We start from the raw sequence: 18947 nt of genomic DNA on the forward strand, positions 1-18947 counted from the left end.
TCCCTGGGTGCACCAGTTTCCTGTCACACTCCAAAGATGTGCTGGCTTTTAGGTTAATTTGGCTTTGGTAAAAATTGTAAATTGTCCCAGAGTGTGAAGAATAGTGCTAATATACAGGGATCCCTGATCGACGTGGACTCTGTGAGCCGAAGGGCCCGTTTCCGCGCTGTATCTCTAAACTAAAACATTGAAGCTAACAAGCACGGGACCAATTAATACTTCTTTACCTTAACACACAGGAGACCTTTTGCAGCCAGGGCATCTTCTCCCCGGGCCCTGGGAAAGCAGTAATACTCAGCGTGGAGGATGGGGTAGCGGCTGGCAAAGAAGATCCCGCTGTTGAGGAATTTAAACTCGCAGCAGCCGTGGAAGCCGTAGACACCAACATCGTAGAGAACGTGCCCGAAGGCCGGCTGAAGGAGCTGCTTCAGCTTGGCCGCTGCCCGTTTTTCAAACACCTCCAGGAGGCAGATGAAGGCCATGTCGGCAGGGAAGAGCGGAGAGATTTCTGCAACCAGGTCTTCTTTCTTATTCTGTTTTCCCCGAGGTCTGCTGTGGCTTTTTCCCAGGGTAGGAGATGGAGCAGGGCGTTTGCTGCATTGCTCGTTTGACACCACTTCCGTGATGTCTGCTGGCTGGCTGGCTCCCACTGCTGCAGGTTCTGAAGGATGCTGGCCGGTTTGACCTGCACTCATATTTGCCAGCACGTTCTCAACTTCGCTGCTCTCCTCAGAGCTGTCGATATAGTGGAGGCTGTTTGTGACTGGAAGCAACTCTCCAGGCGTCCGTGCCCCATTCACGCTGCGAGAGTTGAATGCTTCCCTGACTGGGGTCAATGAGCTCCTTCTGCTCTGCGAGCTGACGGACATGCTTGTTGGAGAGTCCACACACACTTTAATCCTTGGCCGACCTACAGAGTCGCAGATGTGGGTGGCAATCTGAGCAGCCCTCCTTTGGGTCCTAGCCAGATTGTTAAATCGGGCCAGGCAGTTCGGCAGAAAGCACAAGTTTGCTTCAAGAAAACTAAATCCCATTCCCTCGCCATATCCCGTCCATTGCTTCTGAGAATCTTCCATCGGATCTTCATTCACTGAATAACTGAAAGGCCTTCTTACTGCCTGCAAAGGAGCCCAGACAATAAACCCAAGCAGTGCCAACGGCATGCAGATTACTAAGAGAGTAAGACAGAGGAGAAAGCCAAAAAAAGCCTTCATGGGACAGAGGTAGCATTCCTGCTCTTGCTTTCGAAGCTTCTCGCGGGTAGTTGGCACACAGATTGCAATCATATGATCCAGGGACCAGAAACAGGGAAAGATCAAGGCCCAAGCCGCAGAATGTAGTCCATGAACACAGGCGTTCGGGAATGGAGATTCACGTAGAACCATGTTTACAAATTTACATTCACCTTCTCAATTAGCAAGTACGCTTTAGGTTATATAAACAACTTTGACTGGATCCAGCCTGCCTATCATTTACATTTTGAGGCATGTGGAATTGGAGACCTCTAGTCACTGTGCAACAAATTTTCTGTTCGCCATCACGTAACCTGGAATAAAAAAGTAATGTCTTAGGTGCATATTCCTAAAATGAAGGAAATTCAAGCAATAAAAGGTTCCCAACCCAAAACGTCTTCTATCGATTCCCTCCACAGATGCCAGCGGACCCACCGAGTTCCTCCACATTTAATTTGCTCAATACACAAGTATTCCACAACTATAATATTGGAACACAATCAGATGAAGTATAGCACTGTTCGGAGAATCAGATAACCTGTTTTGAGAGGAATTAATATTGGCTTGGGTGCAACACTGATTCTTTTTGACATTTTGCCATGGAATATTTTATGTCCGCTTGGAGAATAAATGAGGCGTTGGATCAAAGTCCCACTCCAAGAGGTCACTTCAGTTAGCACAGTATTTGCGTAGTAGTGTACCAGAGTGCTGGACTGGATGTCTGTTGAAGTTCCTGGAGTAGGATTTCAGTCAATTTTTTAATGCATACCACAGACTAAGTGCTGGGAAAGTGTATTAGTATTGATGTGGAGTCACACGAGATTGCAGATACTGGAATCTTAAGCTAAAACCAAACTATTGGAGAAACTCAGCAGGTCAGGCAACAAGTGTGGAAGGAAATAGACTGATAACATTTTGGATCAGGATCCTTTCTCAGGCTGAGAGTCTGAAGGGTTCCAAACCTAAATGTTGTCTGTTCATTTCCTTCCACAGATGGTGACTAACCTCCTATGTTCCTCCAGCAGTTTGATTTTAGTTTTAGGTTGATTATTTACTTGATGACTGACACAGGTGGAGGGCCGTAAGACCTGTTTCTTTGCTATATTACTCTATGACTCAGAGACAAGTGTGCTAATCACTGGGTTGCTGTAGACTTGACAGTGCTGGCTCGAAGGGTCAACTGGCCTCCTCCTGCACCTATTTTCTATGTTTCTATGTTTTCTATGAATGAAATAAAATCATGACACCTTTAACCACCTTATGTTAGCAGAAGGTATTAAAGAAAAAGAGGAGTTTCACTCCCCTTCCAAAAGCCTGTCCCTGAACCAATATTAACTGCAGAAAAAAAAATCCCCAGATAATCTAGATTGATTGAACTTACGAGAACAGTTTGCTATATTTACTACTGTGGTGGCCGCTAGGGATTAGGCCACTCCCTGGGTCGAATCCCTCGGCACTGGATGGACAGGTCTGGGACGGCCCTTGGCTACAGGGATTCCCGGAGGGGTTTTGGTTCAGTCTGTCTCGTGGTGTGTGGATGCTTGAATGATTATTAAACGACCTTCTGAGTACTCACTTGGTGTCTAGCCTTATTTCAGGTCCAGACATCCACACCGCCACACTAGATTATTGCATTGGAAAATGCCAAGTTCTTTCTTTCACTCGTTATTTACCAGAATTATGGATCAGGTTTGTTAGGACTGACGATTGAACTCTGATGCATCTGATGCACAGATTCATAAGTTGGCAGCCTGGATTATGAATCTTGCCTCCATCCACCTCCCTCCTGGAGAATGATTCTGAAACCTTTCAAGTGGTTACAAGACTCAGCAATCTATTTTGTTATCTCCATGCTCACCTTTTTACATGACAGAGGACTGTAACCTTGTGTGTGCCCATTGATATAACACAAGTTGATCTTCACAAATAACCCTGTTTCATTCTCCCTCCCTTTAACCATTACTCCAAGATCATTATATAATTCTACAGAAGCGTGATTGCCTCCATTTCCTCCACAAATCATTCTTGGGCACTTGTTCCCAATTCACTTTCCAATGCATGCCACAATGCAGGTGTGCCCCAGTCCAAACCAGTTTTTATCTCCTCTAGTTCCTGTGTCCCTACCACTTCAATTGCTTGTGGGAAAGAAAGATACCAGACCTACATGAATTTTAATCAAAGATTTTAAAAACAACTAAACACTAACACGAACAGGACTAAAACAAACAAGCTAGTGAGGGAACTTTTTTTTCTGCTTGAGATTCCAGCATCTGCAAACACGTCAGAGTGAGTGATACAGCGTGGAAACAGGCCTTTCAGCCCAACTTGCCCACACTGGCGAACAATGTCCCACCTACATTAGTCCCACCTGCCCTCATTTAGTCCATATCCCTCCAAACCTGTCCTATCCATGAAAAAGATACAAGTCTTATGGGAACACCACCCTCTGTAGATTCCCCTTCAAGTTATATGGCATCCTGGTATTCTTCAAGAGGTTCTTCATTGCTATCAGATCTAAATCTTGGAATTCTCAACTCAACAGCACTGTGAAAGTGCCTTAACCAGTAGAGCTGCAGTGGTCCAGACAGGGTCTCATAAGGGGAATTAGAGATGGCCACTAAATGCTGGCCTCACCAACAATGAGGACCAACCTACAGGTAAAATCAGGATGGTTGTGAGAGGAGGGGTGGTCAACACTGAATTGAAGGTATTATATTTGAATGCACCTAGCATAAGGACCAAAGTAGATGAGCTTGTAGCACAGTTGGAAATTGGTAGGTATGATGTTGTAGGCATTACGGAGAAGCGGCTACAAGAGGATTGGAACTGGGAGTTAAATATTTAAAGGCTGCACATCCTATCGCAAAGACAAGACAGGTGGGCAGAGGGGGTAGGGTAGTTGCTGTTAAAGAATGAAATTCAGTCCCTTAGCAAGGGGTGACATAGGATCAGGAGATGTAGAGTGCCTGTGGGTAGAGCTAAAAAACTGCAAGGGTAAAAAGACTTTAATGGGAGTTACAGGCCCCTCAAACAGTGACCAGGATGTAGGGTACAAGTTGCATCAGGCAATAAAATTAGTACGCAGGAAAGGGAATGCTACGGTGGTCATGGGAGATTTCAATATGCAGGTAGAGTTGTAGAATCAGGCGGGCACTGGACCCCAAGAGAGAGAATTTGCAGAGTGCCTCTGAGATAGTTTCTTAGAGCAGCTTGTAGTGGAGCCTACTGGGGATAAGGCAATTCTAGAGCCAGATTTAATAAAGAGAACTTGAGGTAAAAGAACAACTAGGAAGTAGTGACCACAATATGACAAGATTTAACCTACAATTTGAAAGGGAGAAGGTGAAATCGGATGGGTCGGTACTACAGCTGAGCAAAGGGGACTACTGAGGCATGAGGGAGGAGCTGGCAAAGATTGACTGGAAAGAGGCTTTAGTAGGAGTGAAGGCAGAACAGCAATGGCAGGAATTTCTGTGGATAATTTGGGAGGTGCAGGATCATTTCATTCCAAAGAGGAAGAAAGATTCCAGGGGGAAACTAAAATGACTGTGGCTGACAAGGGAGGTCAGACAACCTAAAAGCAAAAGAGAAGGCAAATAACATTGCAAATATTAGTGGGAAGCCAGAGGAATGGGATGTTTTTAAAGACCAACCAAAGATAACTAAAAGGACAATACGGAGAGAAAAGATGAAGTACGAATGTAAGTAAGCCAATAATATAAGATGATAGCAAGAGTTTCTATGGATATATAAAGAGTAAAAAAGAGGCAAGAGTGGATGTTAGACCACTGGAGAACAATGCAGGAGAAGTGATAACGGAAAATCAAGAAATGGCAGAGGAATTGAATAACTTTTTTGCATCAGTCTTCACAGCGGAAGACACCAGCAGTGTGCCTGTAATCCAAGAGAGTCAGGGGGTGGAAGTTAGTGGAGTGGCAATTACTAAGGAGAAGGTGCTAGGAAAACAGAATGGTCTAAGCGTGGATAAGTCACCTGGACTGCCCTGTACAGATGGACTGCACCCAGAGGCAAGAGTGGATGGTCCTATCTTTGTCCCGCCCCCTCCCCTCCCCTGACATCAGTCTGAGGAAGGGTCCTGACCCATAGCATCACCCATTCCTTCTCTCCAGAGATGCTGCCTGACCCGCTGAGTTACTCCAGTATTTTGTGTCTGCCTTCGATTTAAACCAGCATCTACAGTTTTCTTTCCTACTCAGAAACTATAGGCCGGTTAGCCTGACTTTGGTGGTTGGTAAGATTTTAGAGTCAATTATAAAGGAAGAGGTTACGCAGTGCTTAGAAGTTCACGATAAATTAGGCCGCATTCAGCATGGTTTTGTGAAGGGAAGATCTTGCCTGGTGAATCTGCTGGAGTTCTTTGAGGAAGTTAATAGCAGGACAGGCAGAGGGGAGGCTGTAGATATTGTTTACCTAGATTTCCCGAAGACCTTTGATAAGGTGCCACAAATCAGGCTGCTAGGGAAGATGAGAGCCCATGGTGTTAAAGGGAAGATACTAGCATGGTTAGTGGGTTGGCTGGATGGCAGAAGGCAAACAGTTGCAATAAAAGGCGCTTTTTCAGGTTGGCTGCCAGTGACTAGTGGAGTTCCATAAGGGTCGGTACTGGGACCGCTTATGTTGTATATTAATGATATGGATAAGGGGATTGAAGGCTTTGTGGCCAAGTTTGCAGACAACGCTAAGATAGGTGGAGGGGCAGACAGTGCAGAAGAAGCAGAAGGAATTGGACAGGTTAGGAGTGGGCAGAGAAGTGGCAGAAGCAATTCAGTATAGCAAAGAGCAGAGTCATGCATTTTGGTAATAAGAATAAAGGCGTAGATTATTTTCTAAATGGAGAGGGAATCCACAAATCGGAGGTGCAAAGGGTCTTGGGAGTGCTGGTGCAGGACTCCCAAAAAGTTAATTGCAAGTCGAATCAGTAATAAGGAGGGCAAATTCAATGATAGCATTTATATCAAGAGGACTGGAATACAAAAACAGAGATGTATTGCTGAGGCTCTATAAGGTGCTAGTCAAGTCGCATTTGGTGTATTGTGAGCAATTTTGAGTACTATATCTGAGGAAGGATGTGCTGGTTCTGGAGAAGGTCTAGAGGAGGTATTCAAGAATGATACAAGAAATGAATGGGTTAGCATATGATGAGCATTTGACAGCACTGGGCCTTTACTCATTGAAGTTTAGAAGGTTGAGGGGGAACCTCATTGAAACTTACAGAATAATGAAAGGCATAGAGTGGATGTGGAAAGGATGTTGCCACTGGTGGGAGAGTCTAAGACCAGAGGTCATAGCCTCAGAATTAAAAGGTGCTCTTTTAGACAGGTGAGGTAACCTCATCCTTTATAATTGACTTCTTTAGTCAGAGGGTAGTTAATCTGTGGAACTCATTGCCACAGAGGGCTGTGGAGGCCAAGTCAGTGGATATTTTTAAGGCAGAGATAGACAAATTCTTGATTAGAACGGGTGTCAAAGGTTCTGGGGAGAAGGCAGGAGGATGGGATTAGTAGGCAAAGATCAGCCATGATTTGAATGGCGGAGTAGACTCGATGGGCTGAATGGCCTAATTCTACTCCTGTAACTTGTGAATGTTCATATCTTTAAAAATGAACAAATCATGACGACATCGAGAAATTTAAGCAATAATGTAACCACAGGGCGTAACCACTGTTCATAAACTGCCTGAGGTTTATTTTTTAAAAACTTAAAATATCAGATTCACTGACTCATTAACCACATTTGACTGGGTTTGTTTAAGGTGTGGGGTTAGTCCTGAAACAGGCCATAGTCTAGAATTAAAATTTAACAAAAACAAATTTCCCATCATTGATCAGGTAAGATAGGGAGCACAATGATGAAATGTGCTCAAAAGATAAAGTTGTATGGTTAGATTAAATTATGGTGCTTATCAAGGTCATCTAAATATTTTTGACAGACTTGAACAGTAGACAGCAAGATATTGCAAAAGACCCAGTACAGAACCATAGCCACCCCTACCATCTCAACTACCTTCAGCCAAGGAAGGGAGAACTTTCACTACATTAATACAAAGGCCATTCAATCCCTGGAGACTCTCCCAGTAAGGCTATCCCATCCGATCCTATCATTTTTTCCAACTTATTCTCTCTAATTATACCATCAAGTATAATTCCTTCCTTCCTTCCTTCCTTTTGGTATTAAAGGCTAATTTACAGTAGCCAATTAACCTACAAGCATACCTTTGGGATGTGGTAGGAAACTGAGCATCCAACTGAGACCTATGTGGCCACAGGGAAATCACACAAGATACATGCAGTGAATCCACACTTTTAAATTAACCAAGATGCTTGGAGTTGTGAGACAGAAGTACCAACCATTGCAGCACCATATTTTCCATTCAAGGGAGAAGTTTATTGCCTAAGCTTCTTGGTGCCATTATGATTTATTCATTTTTCAGTTGACCGTTTAGAGACTGGCTCCTCATGGGTCAGGGCTGCCAATTATATTAGGACCTAATCTTGCCTAATCCAAGTGCCAGAAACATGAAATTGTGTGGTCACCTCCACCCTCACCACCCCCCACCCCAATACTGAAACCGTGTTCAAAAGACAACCAAAGCATTCGACCCAAAACACCACCTGTCCATTCTATCAACAGATGCTGTCTGCCCCATGGAATTTCTCCAGCTGAGTTCGTGTTTTGCTCAAGATTCCAACATCTGCAGTCTCTTATGTCTCTCTAAAGCTTTCTTAAGTACTACTCCTGGGTATTTTCTTCAAGGCTGGGTCCTGCCAAGGAGATTTTGGACAGATGTGAGAAATAAGCCAGAAGTGTAAGAGACTGCACATGCTGGAATCAGGAGCGGAAAAAAAGCAAGGAACTCAGATCAGGCAGCACCTGTGGAGGAAATGGACATTTTACAGCAAGACCCCTTATTTAAGGGAAATTAACTTGCAGGGTAACAGGAGGAGAATGTGACTGATTGGATTTCTCTAAAGAAAACTGGGAATTATGTAATGGAACAGTTGGCACCTAGTTACAGAATAATTCTGCAACTAGTCAATATTTAGCAGAGAATGAATGACTGGATGAGAACTAACAGGCAATTGCTTGCTAGAATGAGCCAGAGTAATAATCATCAGCTGCCATTCAGAATAGCCCTAAGTCCCTGCCCTGGACAGGAATCCCCTATCCTGATTGGGGCAAGAAACAATTTTTAGCAACACATTGCAAGACAATGTCAACATTAGTGCTCAAACCTGAACACACAACAAAAAATGACAAAATGTCATCCTTCCTAGTCCCCCTCCAACCAACCTTCTCACCATTACCCCCTTCATCCTCTTCCCCATCCCCTCCTTCCTGTTGCCCCCTCCCAATTACCCCCTCCATCCTCTCCTCCTCATCCACTCCTTCCTGAAGCCCCCTCCCAATTACCCCCATCCCCTCCTCCCCATTGCCCCCTCCATCCTTTCCTCCCCACCCCCTCCTTCCTGTTGCCCCCTCCCAATTACCCCCTCCATCCTCTCCTCCCCACCCACTCCTTGCTGTTGCCCCCTCCCAATTACCCCCTCCATCCTCTCCTCCCCATCCACTCCTTCCTATTGCCCCTTCCCCATTACCCGCTCCATCCCCTCCTCCCTGTTGCCCCCCTCCAAAACCTCCTCCCCATCCCCATATCCATGGACTATCCCAGAGTGGAACATTCTTCTCGACACCACCAGATGTGCACCAACCTCGTCACTCTTCGAGTCACAGCTCGACAACTTGGACATGGATCATCTCACCAAAGTTGCCCACATGAAAATCTAAATGACCTTTTTGCAACCAGTACCCATGCGATGGAAACCCAGCTGTTAGCGGTTGTGCAGCAGAAAACAGAAACGACCTATTCCCCCACCACTTCTATCCCATTTCTCTTCTCCCCCCCCCCCCCCATCTCCATTCTCTCCTCCTTCCCCCTCCCCCTATTCCCCTTCACTTCATCCTCCCTTGTCCCACATTACCTCCTCCCTCCTCTCCTCCTCCTCCTCCCCTCGCCGAGCATCCATGGCCGCGGCACCCACTCACCTGGTGCCGCTTCCTCACGGCAAAGAGGGCGACGCGGCGTGCGCCCGCCCCCGCAACCCGGCCACCCCCTCTCGCAACCCGCCCGCTGCCCGCTCTCGCAACCCGCCCGCTCTCGCAACCCGCCCGCTGCCCGCTCTCGCAACCCGCCCGCTGCCCGCTCTCGCAACCCGCCCGCTCTCGCAACCCGCCCGCTGCCCGCTCTCGCAACCCGCCCGCTGCCCGCTCTCGCAACCCTGGGCAATCTTTGGGCCGGAGACCTGCTTCACATCTCCCCCCACCCCACCCCAATAACGACAACCTGTAACCTGCGCTCGCGCCGCCGCCACCACCTGCGTGACGCCATCACACGCAGCGTGACTCCGCCCGCCCACTCGCGGGAACCTGCGGGCTCGAGCGCGGCGGTTGGCAGAGAGGGAGAGCGAGAGGGAGGGAGGGAGAGAGAGGGAGAGAGGGAGAGAGAGAAAGAGAGAGAGAGAGAGAGAGAGAGAAAAAAAGAAAAAAAAGCGTGAGGGGGAGAGGGGAGAGAGAGAAAGAGAAAAATAAAAAGGGAGAGAGAGATGGAGGGGGAGAGAGAGGGAGGGACAGAGAGGGAGAGACAGAGAGAGAGAGAGAGGGGAGAGAGAGAGAGAGAGAGGGGGGGAGAGAGAGAGGGGGGGAGAGAGAGAGAGAGAGGGGGAGAGGAATGGAGAGGGAGGGAAGGGGAAAATTATAAGATGTAGTAAAAATCAGGCTGAAGTATAAAATCCATTGAACATATCTAAAAAGGGTTAAATAATGTAAAAAGTGAGGAAATACAAAATGTACAGCATTAGACTAAAATTTAAAGATATTTACAAAGGAAAAAATTGGCAAAAAATTATGAAGAAAGGCAAAATTTGTAAAACCAGGATACTAAAGAAGAAAAAGATTGGCAAGAAGTTATGAAGGAACAAAATACAAAAATCAGACTATAAAATCTACTGCCAATGTGTAAACAAAAAAAAAGAAAGACATTATGAGGAAAAGGAAATTATAAGATATGATTACAATCTACTAATGATGTTTAAAAATGAAAAAGATGGTAAGAGGTTATGAGGATAGGCAAAATGTATGAAATCAGACTAAAATCCGCTGTTCAAGATGTGGACTCGTACATCGGCGAGACCAAACGCAGACTGGATGATCATTTCGCGGAACACCTTCGCTCAGCCTGCCTGAACCTACCTGATCTCTCGGTTGCTGGACACTTTAATTCTCCTTCCCATTCCTACACAGACCTTTGTCCTCTGTCTTCTCCATTGTCAGAGTGAGGTTAAACGCAAATTGGAGGAACAGCGTCTCATATTTCGCTTCTGCAGCTTACAACCCAGTGGTATGAATATTGATTTCTCTAACTTCAGGTAGCCCTGGCATTCCCTCTCTCTCCCTCCCCCACCCAAGTCACATTACTGTAGCTTCTCATTTTCACCCTACAAACAGCAAATGACCTGTTTTCTTTATCATCGTTACTCTTTTGCATAACTTTCATTCATTGTTCTTTATCTCTCCACATCACCATCTATATCTCTCGTTTCCCTTATCCCCAAGCAGTCTGAAGAAGGGTCTCGACCTGAAAAGTCACCCATTCCTTCTCTCCAGAAATGCTGCCTGTCCCGCTGAGTTGCTCCAGCTTTTTGTGTCTATCCTATGTTCATACCATAGGGTTGTAGACTACCCCGTGATGTGTTGTTCTAGTTTGCATTTGACCTCACCCTGGCAATGGAGAAGGTTGAGAAGAGAAAATTAGTTACTCCAGCATTTTGTGATACCCTAGGTTGAGAAGAGAGGTTAGTATGAGCATGGGAATGAGAAGACAAGTTGAATTGGCATGGGAATGAGGACAAGTTGAATTGGCATGCAACCGGGAGGTCAGGGTGGCCATTGTGGACAGAGCATATATGTTCTGCAAAATGGGTGTAAATGGACGCTTTACTTGGCAAGATGTAATGAATGGTGTGCCACGGGGAAGGTGCTGCGGCCTCATATTTTACATGTAATGGTTGAAGACACACTTCAGGGCTGCTAAATTTGCTGCTGACACAAAAATAGGTAGTTGTAAAATTTGTTAAGGGCTACAAAAGCTAAATGTGGGCACAGGTCTAGCAAATGCAGACTAGTGGGGGGTGGTGGAGAGGATGTGAAATTGTCTATTTTTGAAGGAAAAATTAAAAAGACGCTTATTAGCAGAATGATGAGGGAGTTCTGAGATGCAGAGGGAGCTCTGAAAAAAGTATACATGCACAACAAGTCATCACAAAATTTACAGAACTTTATTGGTTATTACTAGAGGAATGTAATGAAAAAGAAGAGGGGTTATTCCTCAGTTATATGATGCACTGGTGAGATGATGTCTGCATTCCTGATCTTTTTAAGGAAAGTTGTAAATTGTTCAATTAGGTGTGAGGAGGTTTACTCGGCAACATAATGGTCGTTACATTCGATTACATTCTGTAATGGTCTACATACAGTATTCAATGGCAGTGTTCATCTTCCAGTTGATAAATAACCATTCACAATGAGCCTCTATTGTGTGTTATTTAGCCAATATCATGTCCATGTTATCATTTACACTGAGGGTAATAAAATCTATAAATCTATCTAAGAATGCTGTGGTGGTTGCTCAGTGAGTAAATTCAATTCAAGAGAGAGTTAGATTTAGCTCTTCGGGCTAATGGAATCAAGGAATATGGGGAAAAAGCAGGAATGGGGTGCTGATTTTGGATAATCAGCCATGATCATATTGAATGGCGGTGCTGGCTTGAAGGGCCGAATGGCCTGCACCTGCACCTATTTTCTATGTTTCTAAGATATTGATAGATGTTTAGACATAAAAAGCTGGAGTAACACAGCAGGTCAGACAGTATCTCTGGAGAAAAGGAATAGATGATGTTTTGGGTCAAGACCCTTCTTCAGACTGGAGAAAAGGAATAGGTGACGTCTCGGGTTGAGACCCTTCTTCAAACTTCAGTGAAAACCAGCATCTGCAGTTCCTTTCTATATATTTTGACAGATGTTTAGTTATTAAGGAAATCAAACAAATATGAGGTTAGTGCTGAAGAGTGGTGTGAGTAAAATATTAGTCATGATCTTAATGAATGTTGGAGCAAGAATGTATGACAGAGGCAACCTATGCTTCTGTTTTGTATGTTCAAATGTTGCATTTAAAAAAAATTGTTAACCCCCTAGGAAGGTTAACAAAGATTTTGCTTATTGTCCCCACCCATCACTGTCCTGAGTGATTTTAGTCGCTGTGTTGGTGTAAGACTGGAGTCATACTAGCCAGAGCTGGCAAGGCTGGTAAAAGGATACTGGCAGCCTCTATGTTTTTTCCAGCAGTCATATATTTATTGATAACATGGTTATAATTTCTCAAGCTTCCAGAACAGGATATAATCATTTGTCTTGTGAATTATCAATCTAATAATATGATTGCTGCACTATCACACTGTTAGCATTGGAGGATATATCAATTGAAAAAAGAACAATGTTTTAAATGGAACTAGACCAAATGGACCCGCTGGGCCCAAACCTCTCTTGCATTGGTGCAGCACCCTCTCCCCCCCCCTTCCACCTTCCCCCCATCTCCCTCTCCCCCCCTCTCCCTTCCCCACCCCACCCCCCTTCCTCCCTAGGAGATAGATTTAAACTTTAAAATGTGAATAACTTTAAAAATATAACGCCGATTTCAATGAAACCTTCCATTAGCACCAAAGGGATGACGGTGAGTAAGGTGGGCCTAAAATTGTCGCGCTATCGTGTACCGTTTTGGCTGCAGTTCAGGAAGAAACAAACGAGAGTCTTAGTATATAGATGTTGAGTACCGGGGGTGGAGGGGAGAGATGGGAAGTATACTCTGGAATCCATGTCAGAAAGATAGTGGCAATCGATGGACCCCTTTCTCTTCTCGTTTGTTTCATCAAATTATCCAATGTGGGATGGGGTGGGAGTGAGTTCAAATCTTGGGAAGACAGTTAATGAGAGTTAAGACGCAAGTCAATACAGATACTGGAATCTCGAGCAAAAAATAGACAGCTGGTGGAACACAACAGTTCAGGCAGCATCTAACAAAAAAAAAAATTAGCAAATGGCAATTTATTCATTCCAGTTACATCGGGTGTCTGCTTACATCATCGGCCCTTTCGTATGTCATAAAGCTTTCAATTTGATGACCCCAAACTGTTGTTCAACTTGCCTTTAACAAATGCTTACGCTGAATAAATAGAAACCAGGAGGAGGAGGAGGAGGAAGTTATGGAATCAACTAAACGAAAATGTGCATCTGATGCACATTATGGTTAGTCAGTGTAAATTCTAACAGCTCTTGGCAGGGCTTTTTCCAGTAACCCATTCTGTCCACATTTACAGAGGTATTGGTGATAATTTTAACCTAATTTGCAAGCTGCAATTCTATATAATTGGGCATATAACCACTTTTATACACAATTCAGGAATACATCCAAGCTGATGTGAGGTCCATTTAAGAGTCAGATAAAAGAGGGTTGTCCTCTCAACAGAGGCTAGATGCTTTAGGTCTGTATTCCTTGGAGTTTAGAGTTTATAGGTTCATTAGACCAAGTGGACCCGTTGGACCCAAACCTCTCCTGCATTGGTGCAGCACTCTCCCCTCTCCCCTTCCTATGTTTCTATGACATCCCCCCATGAGTACAGGCCCAGAGGATAAGAAGTTTCTTTATTTGAACATAAATGTAATCCTCCGGGGGATCAACAGGGTAGATGTTGAGATGTTTTCACAAGTGGGAGATTTACAAGGATGCATAGCTATGAAATAAGGGTTTGATCTTTTAACACTGAGGGATGTAAAATGTTTTTCTATCAGAATCTCTGGAATTCCCCAAGGGTGATAGAAGCCAGATCATTAGATATATTTAAAATGGAAATAGATAAATATTTGAAAGATTGAAGAACTAAAGATTATGAGAAACTGACACAGAAGAGGACTTGAGGGCATTCTATATTGAGGCCATCGTTTTGAATGGTGGGACAAGATTGAGGGGCATAGTGGCCAACCTCCTGCTCCTTGTTACTTGTATTATTTTGTTCTTTTATTTGATGCCTAGCATGAAGGGACTGTTTCCGGGCTACATGACTGCAAGGAGTTTGCAAAGAGTATCCTTCGTTTTTGGCTATCTGAATTTGGTGTACATTTGGTATCAGCAAATGTGACAGAGCAGTTTGTTTATTGACTAGGAAGCCCAGATTGCCTGACCTAGCTGGTTCACCTTAGAAACATAGAAAATAGGTGCAGGAGTAGGCCATTCGGCCCCACGAGCCATCACCACCATTCAATATGATCATGGCTGATCATCCAAAATCAATACCCCATTCTGGCTTTTCCCCCATATTTCTTGATTCCCTTAGCCCTCAGAGCTAAATCTAACTATCCCTTGAAAACATCCAGTGAATTGGCCTCCACTGCCTTCTGTGGCAGAGAATTTCACAGATTCACAACTCTCTGGGTGAAAAAGTTTTTCCTTTATTAGGAAAACTGCCAGGCTTACTGACTGGCCTACTTGTGAATTCAAACCTGCATCAACATGTTAGATTACATCCCTGTTTTTACATTGTAGCCCTCAAAATAAATGCTAGCATTGCATTTGCCTTCCTTACTACCGATTCAACTAGCAAATAAACTTTTTGGCAATCCTGCACAAGCATTCCCAAATCCCTTTGTACCTCAGATTTCTGAATTCTCTCCCCATTTAGAAAATAGTCTATGCCTTTATTCTACTACCAAAATGCATGACTCCACACTTTGCTATGCTGGATTCCATTTGCCACTTCTCAACCTGGACACTCTCAACCTGTCCAGGTCCTTCTGCAGAGTCCTGCTTTCTCCACACTATCTACACTTCCTGCTATTCCTCAAAGAATTCCAACAGGTTCGTCAGGCAAGATCTCCCTTTCATAAAAAAATGTCACATCTGTCAGATATGTCAGATCAATGCACCGGTCAATCCACCACACTACCTGGTTACATTCTGTTACAACAGAACAGCAGGATTGGCTCACCAGAGGTGGTGGTGAAAGAGTTAAAGTAACTATAAAAGAAACAGGTCACAAAATGGATGCCTGCTTCTTCTTTGCACTGTAAATTGCTGAGCCAAGGAGAAAGGGGGTGAGCTGTGTTAAACCTTGCGAACTAGAGCATGTACTTTAATTAAAAAACTGACCTTTAGTTGGCTTTTCTGAAAAAAATAATAATAAGCTGAGATAGCTTTATTATGAAAAAAACTGACCTACTGATGACTTTTTAACACCTTAAATGGACATGGTCTTATTTCCTTTACTACCTTGTGTGGGCACTCCCCCCGCTAGTCCTCCAGCGCGCCTGCGCACTACAGCTCTCCATCTCTCCTCCTCGTCCTCCAGTGACTGTTGCATTGTTGTCTGTCTAGAGAAAACGAACTTTAACAGTGGCATGGTGGAATACGGGCTTGACCCCTTTGAAGTTCTCAAAATTGATTCTGGACCCAATGAAGTTTCATGGCCTCAGGACATTGGGAAGGAAACCTACTACTGTTCTCCCAATTCCCCCTCAACTGATGAACCATTTTTTCCCCATGTTGAACAACACTTGGGAGTAACACAGGAAGTCCAAAGAGCACGGAATGTACACTGGCTGGGGTGAATTCAATATTCATCACCAGGAATGGCGTGAAGCACTGGTTCCTTCCAGAAGGATATGGCTTTCAAAGTGAATCTGCAGAGATAATCTGAATGAATATAAGAAAAAAGCAAAGTGCTGGAGAACTTAGTGGGGCAGGTAGCAACAGTGGAAGGAATGGACAGATGATGTTTTCAGTCTGCATGAAGGGTTCTGACTTGAAACATCATCTGCCATTCCCTCCATAGCTGCCACCCGATGGCTTAGTTTCATTTTGCGATTTGTTCAAGATTCCAGCATCTGCTGTCTTTTGTGAATACGAGGAATAAACTTACTTAATCTCATTCTCACACATCTACTTTGGGCAGCACAAAAAAAAGAAAAATCCAATAGTTATTTTCACCCAATCAGTCAAAAATGAAGGGATGGAAGGTGTTTCGCCCAGTACAATCGGTAGCAGCTACACACGAATAACCTGCTCAGCAATGCCCATTTGGGAGTATTGACACTTAGCTCCAGATTCTATTATAGCTCTAATCTAAACATGGATCAAGCATGTATCAAAGAACTATTCCTGCGATGTGAGAATGATTGCCTTTGATATCATGGTAGCATTTGACTTAATGTGGCATCAGGTAAAACTGAAATAGTAAAACTGAAATCAATGGCATGTAAGGGAATTCTCTGAGGTGGTTAGAGCCATACCATGCACAAAGAAAGATGGTTGCCATAATTGGAAGTCACTGTTGAAATTCCTCAGGGCAATGTTAAAGACACAAATATCCTTAGCTGCTTCATGAATGACCTTTGTTTTACCATTCCACCGGGTGGCGCTACCAGCGCTGGTGTCCTCGCCACCAGTCTGTCTGCCTTTTCCACTGTTTTGATTATTTTAAGTATGTGTTAAAGTATGTTTTAGTGTTTCTTGGTTTGTTTTATGTGGGGGGTGGGGGGAATTGGGGGAAACTTTTTTTCAATCTCTTACCTTGATGGAGATGCGATTTTTCTCCGTATCGTATCTCCGTCCCCACTGCGGCCTAACATCGAGGAGTTGGCGGCCTTTCCTGGAGACCGACCCGGTGCTTCATGCCGCGGGCGCGGTGCGGACTGTAACATCGCAGAGCTGCAATCCTTTGCCGGGGATTGACTGTGAAGAGCTCTAACCAGGGGGGCCTGTGGACTTTAATATCGTGAATCTGGCCGTCTCTGGTACATTTGGTATCAGCAAATGTGACAGAGCAGTTTGTTTATTGACTAGGAAACCCAGATTGCCTGACCTAGCTGGCTCACCTTAGAAACATAGAAAATAGGTGCAGGAATTTCACAGATTCACAACTCTCTGGGTGAAAAAGTTTTTCCTTTGATTAGGAAAACTGTCAGGCTTACTGACTGGCATACTTGTGAATTCAAACCTGCATCAACATCTATGAGGGCCTTCAGAAATGACCCAGCAAATCAGCCTTTTATAGTAACATTAATATTATGTCATAATTTTCACTACAGGACAGACAACAATTCAAGAAGAAAAAAACAAACTGTTGGAAGAACTCAGCAGGTCAGGCAGCATCTGCAGAGGGAGATGAACAATTAGCATTTTTAGGTCAAGGCCCTTCAGAAGGGTCTCAACTCAAAGGGTTGAACTCAAGAACTCAACTCAAGAAAAATAATAACTTGCTGAAAGAACTCAACAGATCAGGAAGCATCTGTGAATGAAATGGACAGTCATTATTTTCCTCAGGATTCCAGCGATTTCAGTCTCGGGTCAATAATTCAAGAAACGTTATCAGATTCTTGAACGCATCTCACATAAGGCAAGATGTATTCCTGATCTCCCAATCTACCTTTTTGCAGCTCTTGCATTTAAAAAAATCTGCTCTTTGTAGCCCCAAGGTGATCAGTGGAGTTTCGCAGGGGTTTGTGCTGGTATCTGTTGTTTGTGTTATTTGTACCTTACTTTGACAAAAAAGTAGATTGGTTAATTAGTAACTTTGCAGATGACACAATTAACCTGGAATTGTGGGTAGTAAGGTAGGCGATCAAAGTTTATAGTAGGAAATAAATTAACTACAGAAATGGATGGGCAAATAACAGTTCAATCTGAGCAAGCGTGAAGTGTGGCACTTGGAAGGTCCAATATAATGGGAAGGTATACGGTTGATGGCAGGACCCTTAACAGCATTGGAACCATTTGGAATATTGCATGCAGTTCTGATTGCCTCATTACACGACGAATGTGGAGGCGTTGGAGAGGGAGCAGAAGAGAATGACCTGTTTTCATATTGTAATTTTAATACAAACTAGACCAAGTGGACCCGTTATTGCTCATGTCATTAGCTTGTTTAAGGCTATTTATTGTATTTGAACTAATCTATTATTTCATGTGTACTAGCAAAAGGTTCCCGACTCAACCAATCACGTAATGAGCTGCCTGACCAAAGTGTGTGCTCAATGCCATCATCTCCATCATATGGTAAGTATCATGATAATTTAAAGATAGACACACAATGCTGGAGTAACTCAGCGGGCCAGGCAGCATCTCTGGAGAGAAGGAATGGGTGACATGTCGGGTCGAGACCCGATCAGTCTGAAGAAGGGTCTCGACCTGAAACATCACCCATTCCTTCTCTCCAGAGATGCTGCCTGTCCCGCTGAGTTACTCCAGCATTTTGTGTCTATCTTCGATTTAAATCTGCATCTGAAGTTCTTTCCTATACATAATAATTTGGAGGTTTTGTTTCAGTGTGTGTAAATCTAATTCCAAAGTGTTACACAACTATTTTCCTGCTACCATATACATTTAGCATTCGGTGGTTTTCATAGGAACTTTGAATCATAGAGTCTTACTGCATAGAAACAGATTCTTTGACCAGCATCTTTTTATACTATTCGCATTTTCCTGCATTTGCCCCAATCACTCTATTTCATTCCGTCCCTATACAAATGTGTTTTGCACATTATAATTATAGCTCCACTACCACCTTCTCTGGTAGCTCATTCCACATACCTATC

The 18947-nt window shown here is 44.0% G+C and overlaps 1 protein-coding gene across 8 annotated transcripts in view; it reads right to left on the reverse strand.

The window, feature by feature from the left end:
* smpd5 (sphingomyelin phosphodiesterase 5) overlaps positions 1–10523 on the reverse strand; it is a 35043-nt gene extending 24520 nt beyond the window's left edge. For 2 of the 8 annotated variants that reach the window (XM_078425991.1, XM_078425929.1), the window contains exons 1-2: positions 8963–9097; positions 228–1546 (exon numbers count right to left, since the gene is read on the reverse strand). In XM_078425991.1, the coding sequence (XP_078282117.1) occupies positions 228–1385 (1158 nt within the window). In that variant the 5' untranslated portion in view covers positions 1386–1546; positions 8963–9097. Of the gene's footprint in view, positions 1–227; positions 1547–8962; positions 9137–9232; positions 9257–9296; positions 9389–9594; positions 9683–10499 lie in introns of those variants that run through there. The other 6 variants (XM_078425981.1, XM_078425963.1, XM_078425946.1 and 3 more) reach the window with 6 other exon arrangements.
* Positions 10524–18947: the final 8424 nt, after the last annotated feature.

Source organism: Rhinoraja longicauda, chromosome 2 (genome assembly GCF_053455715.1).
Source record: "Rhinoraja longicauda isolate Sanriku21f chromosome 2, sRhiLon1.1, whole genome shotgun sequence".
Classification (NCBI taxonomy): Eukaryota; Metazoa; Chordata; class Chondrichthyes; order Rajiformes; family Arhynchobatidae; genus Rhinoraja; species Rhinoraja longicauda.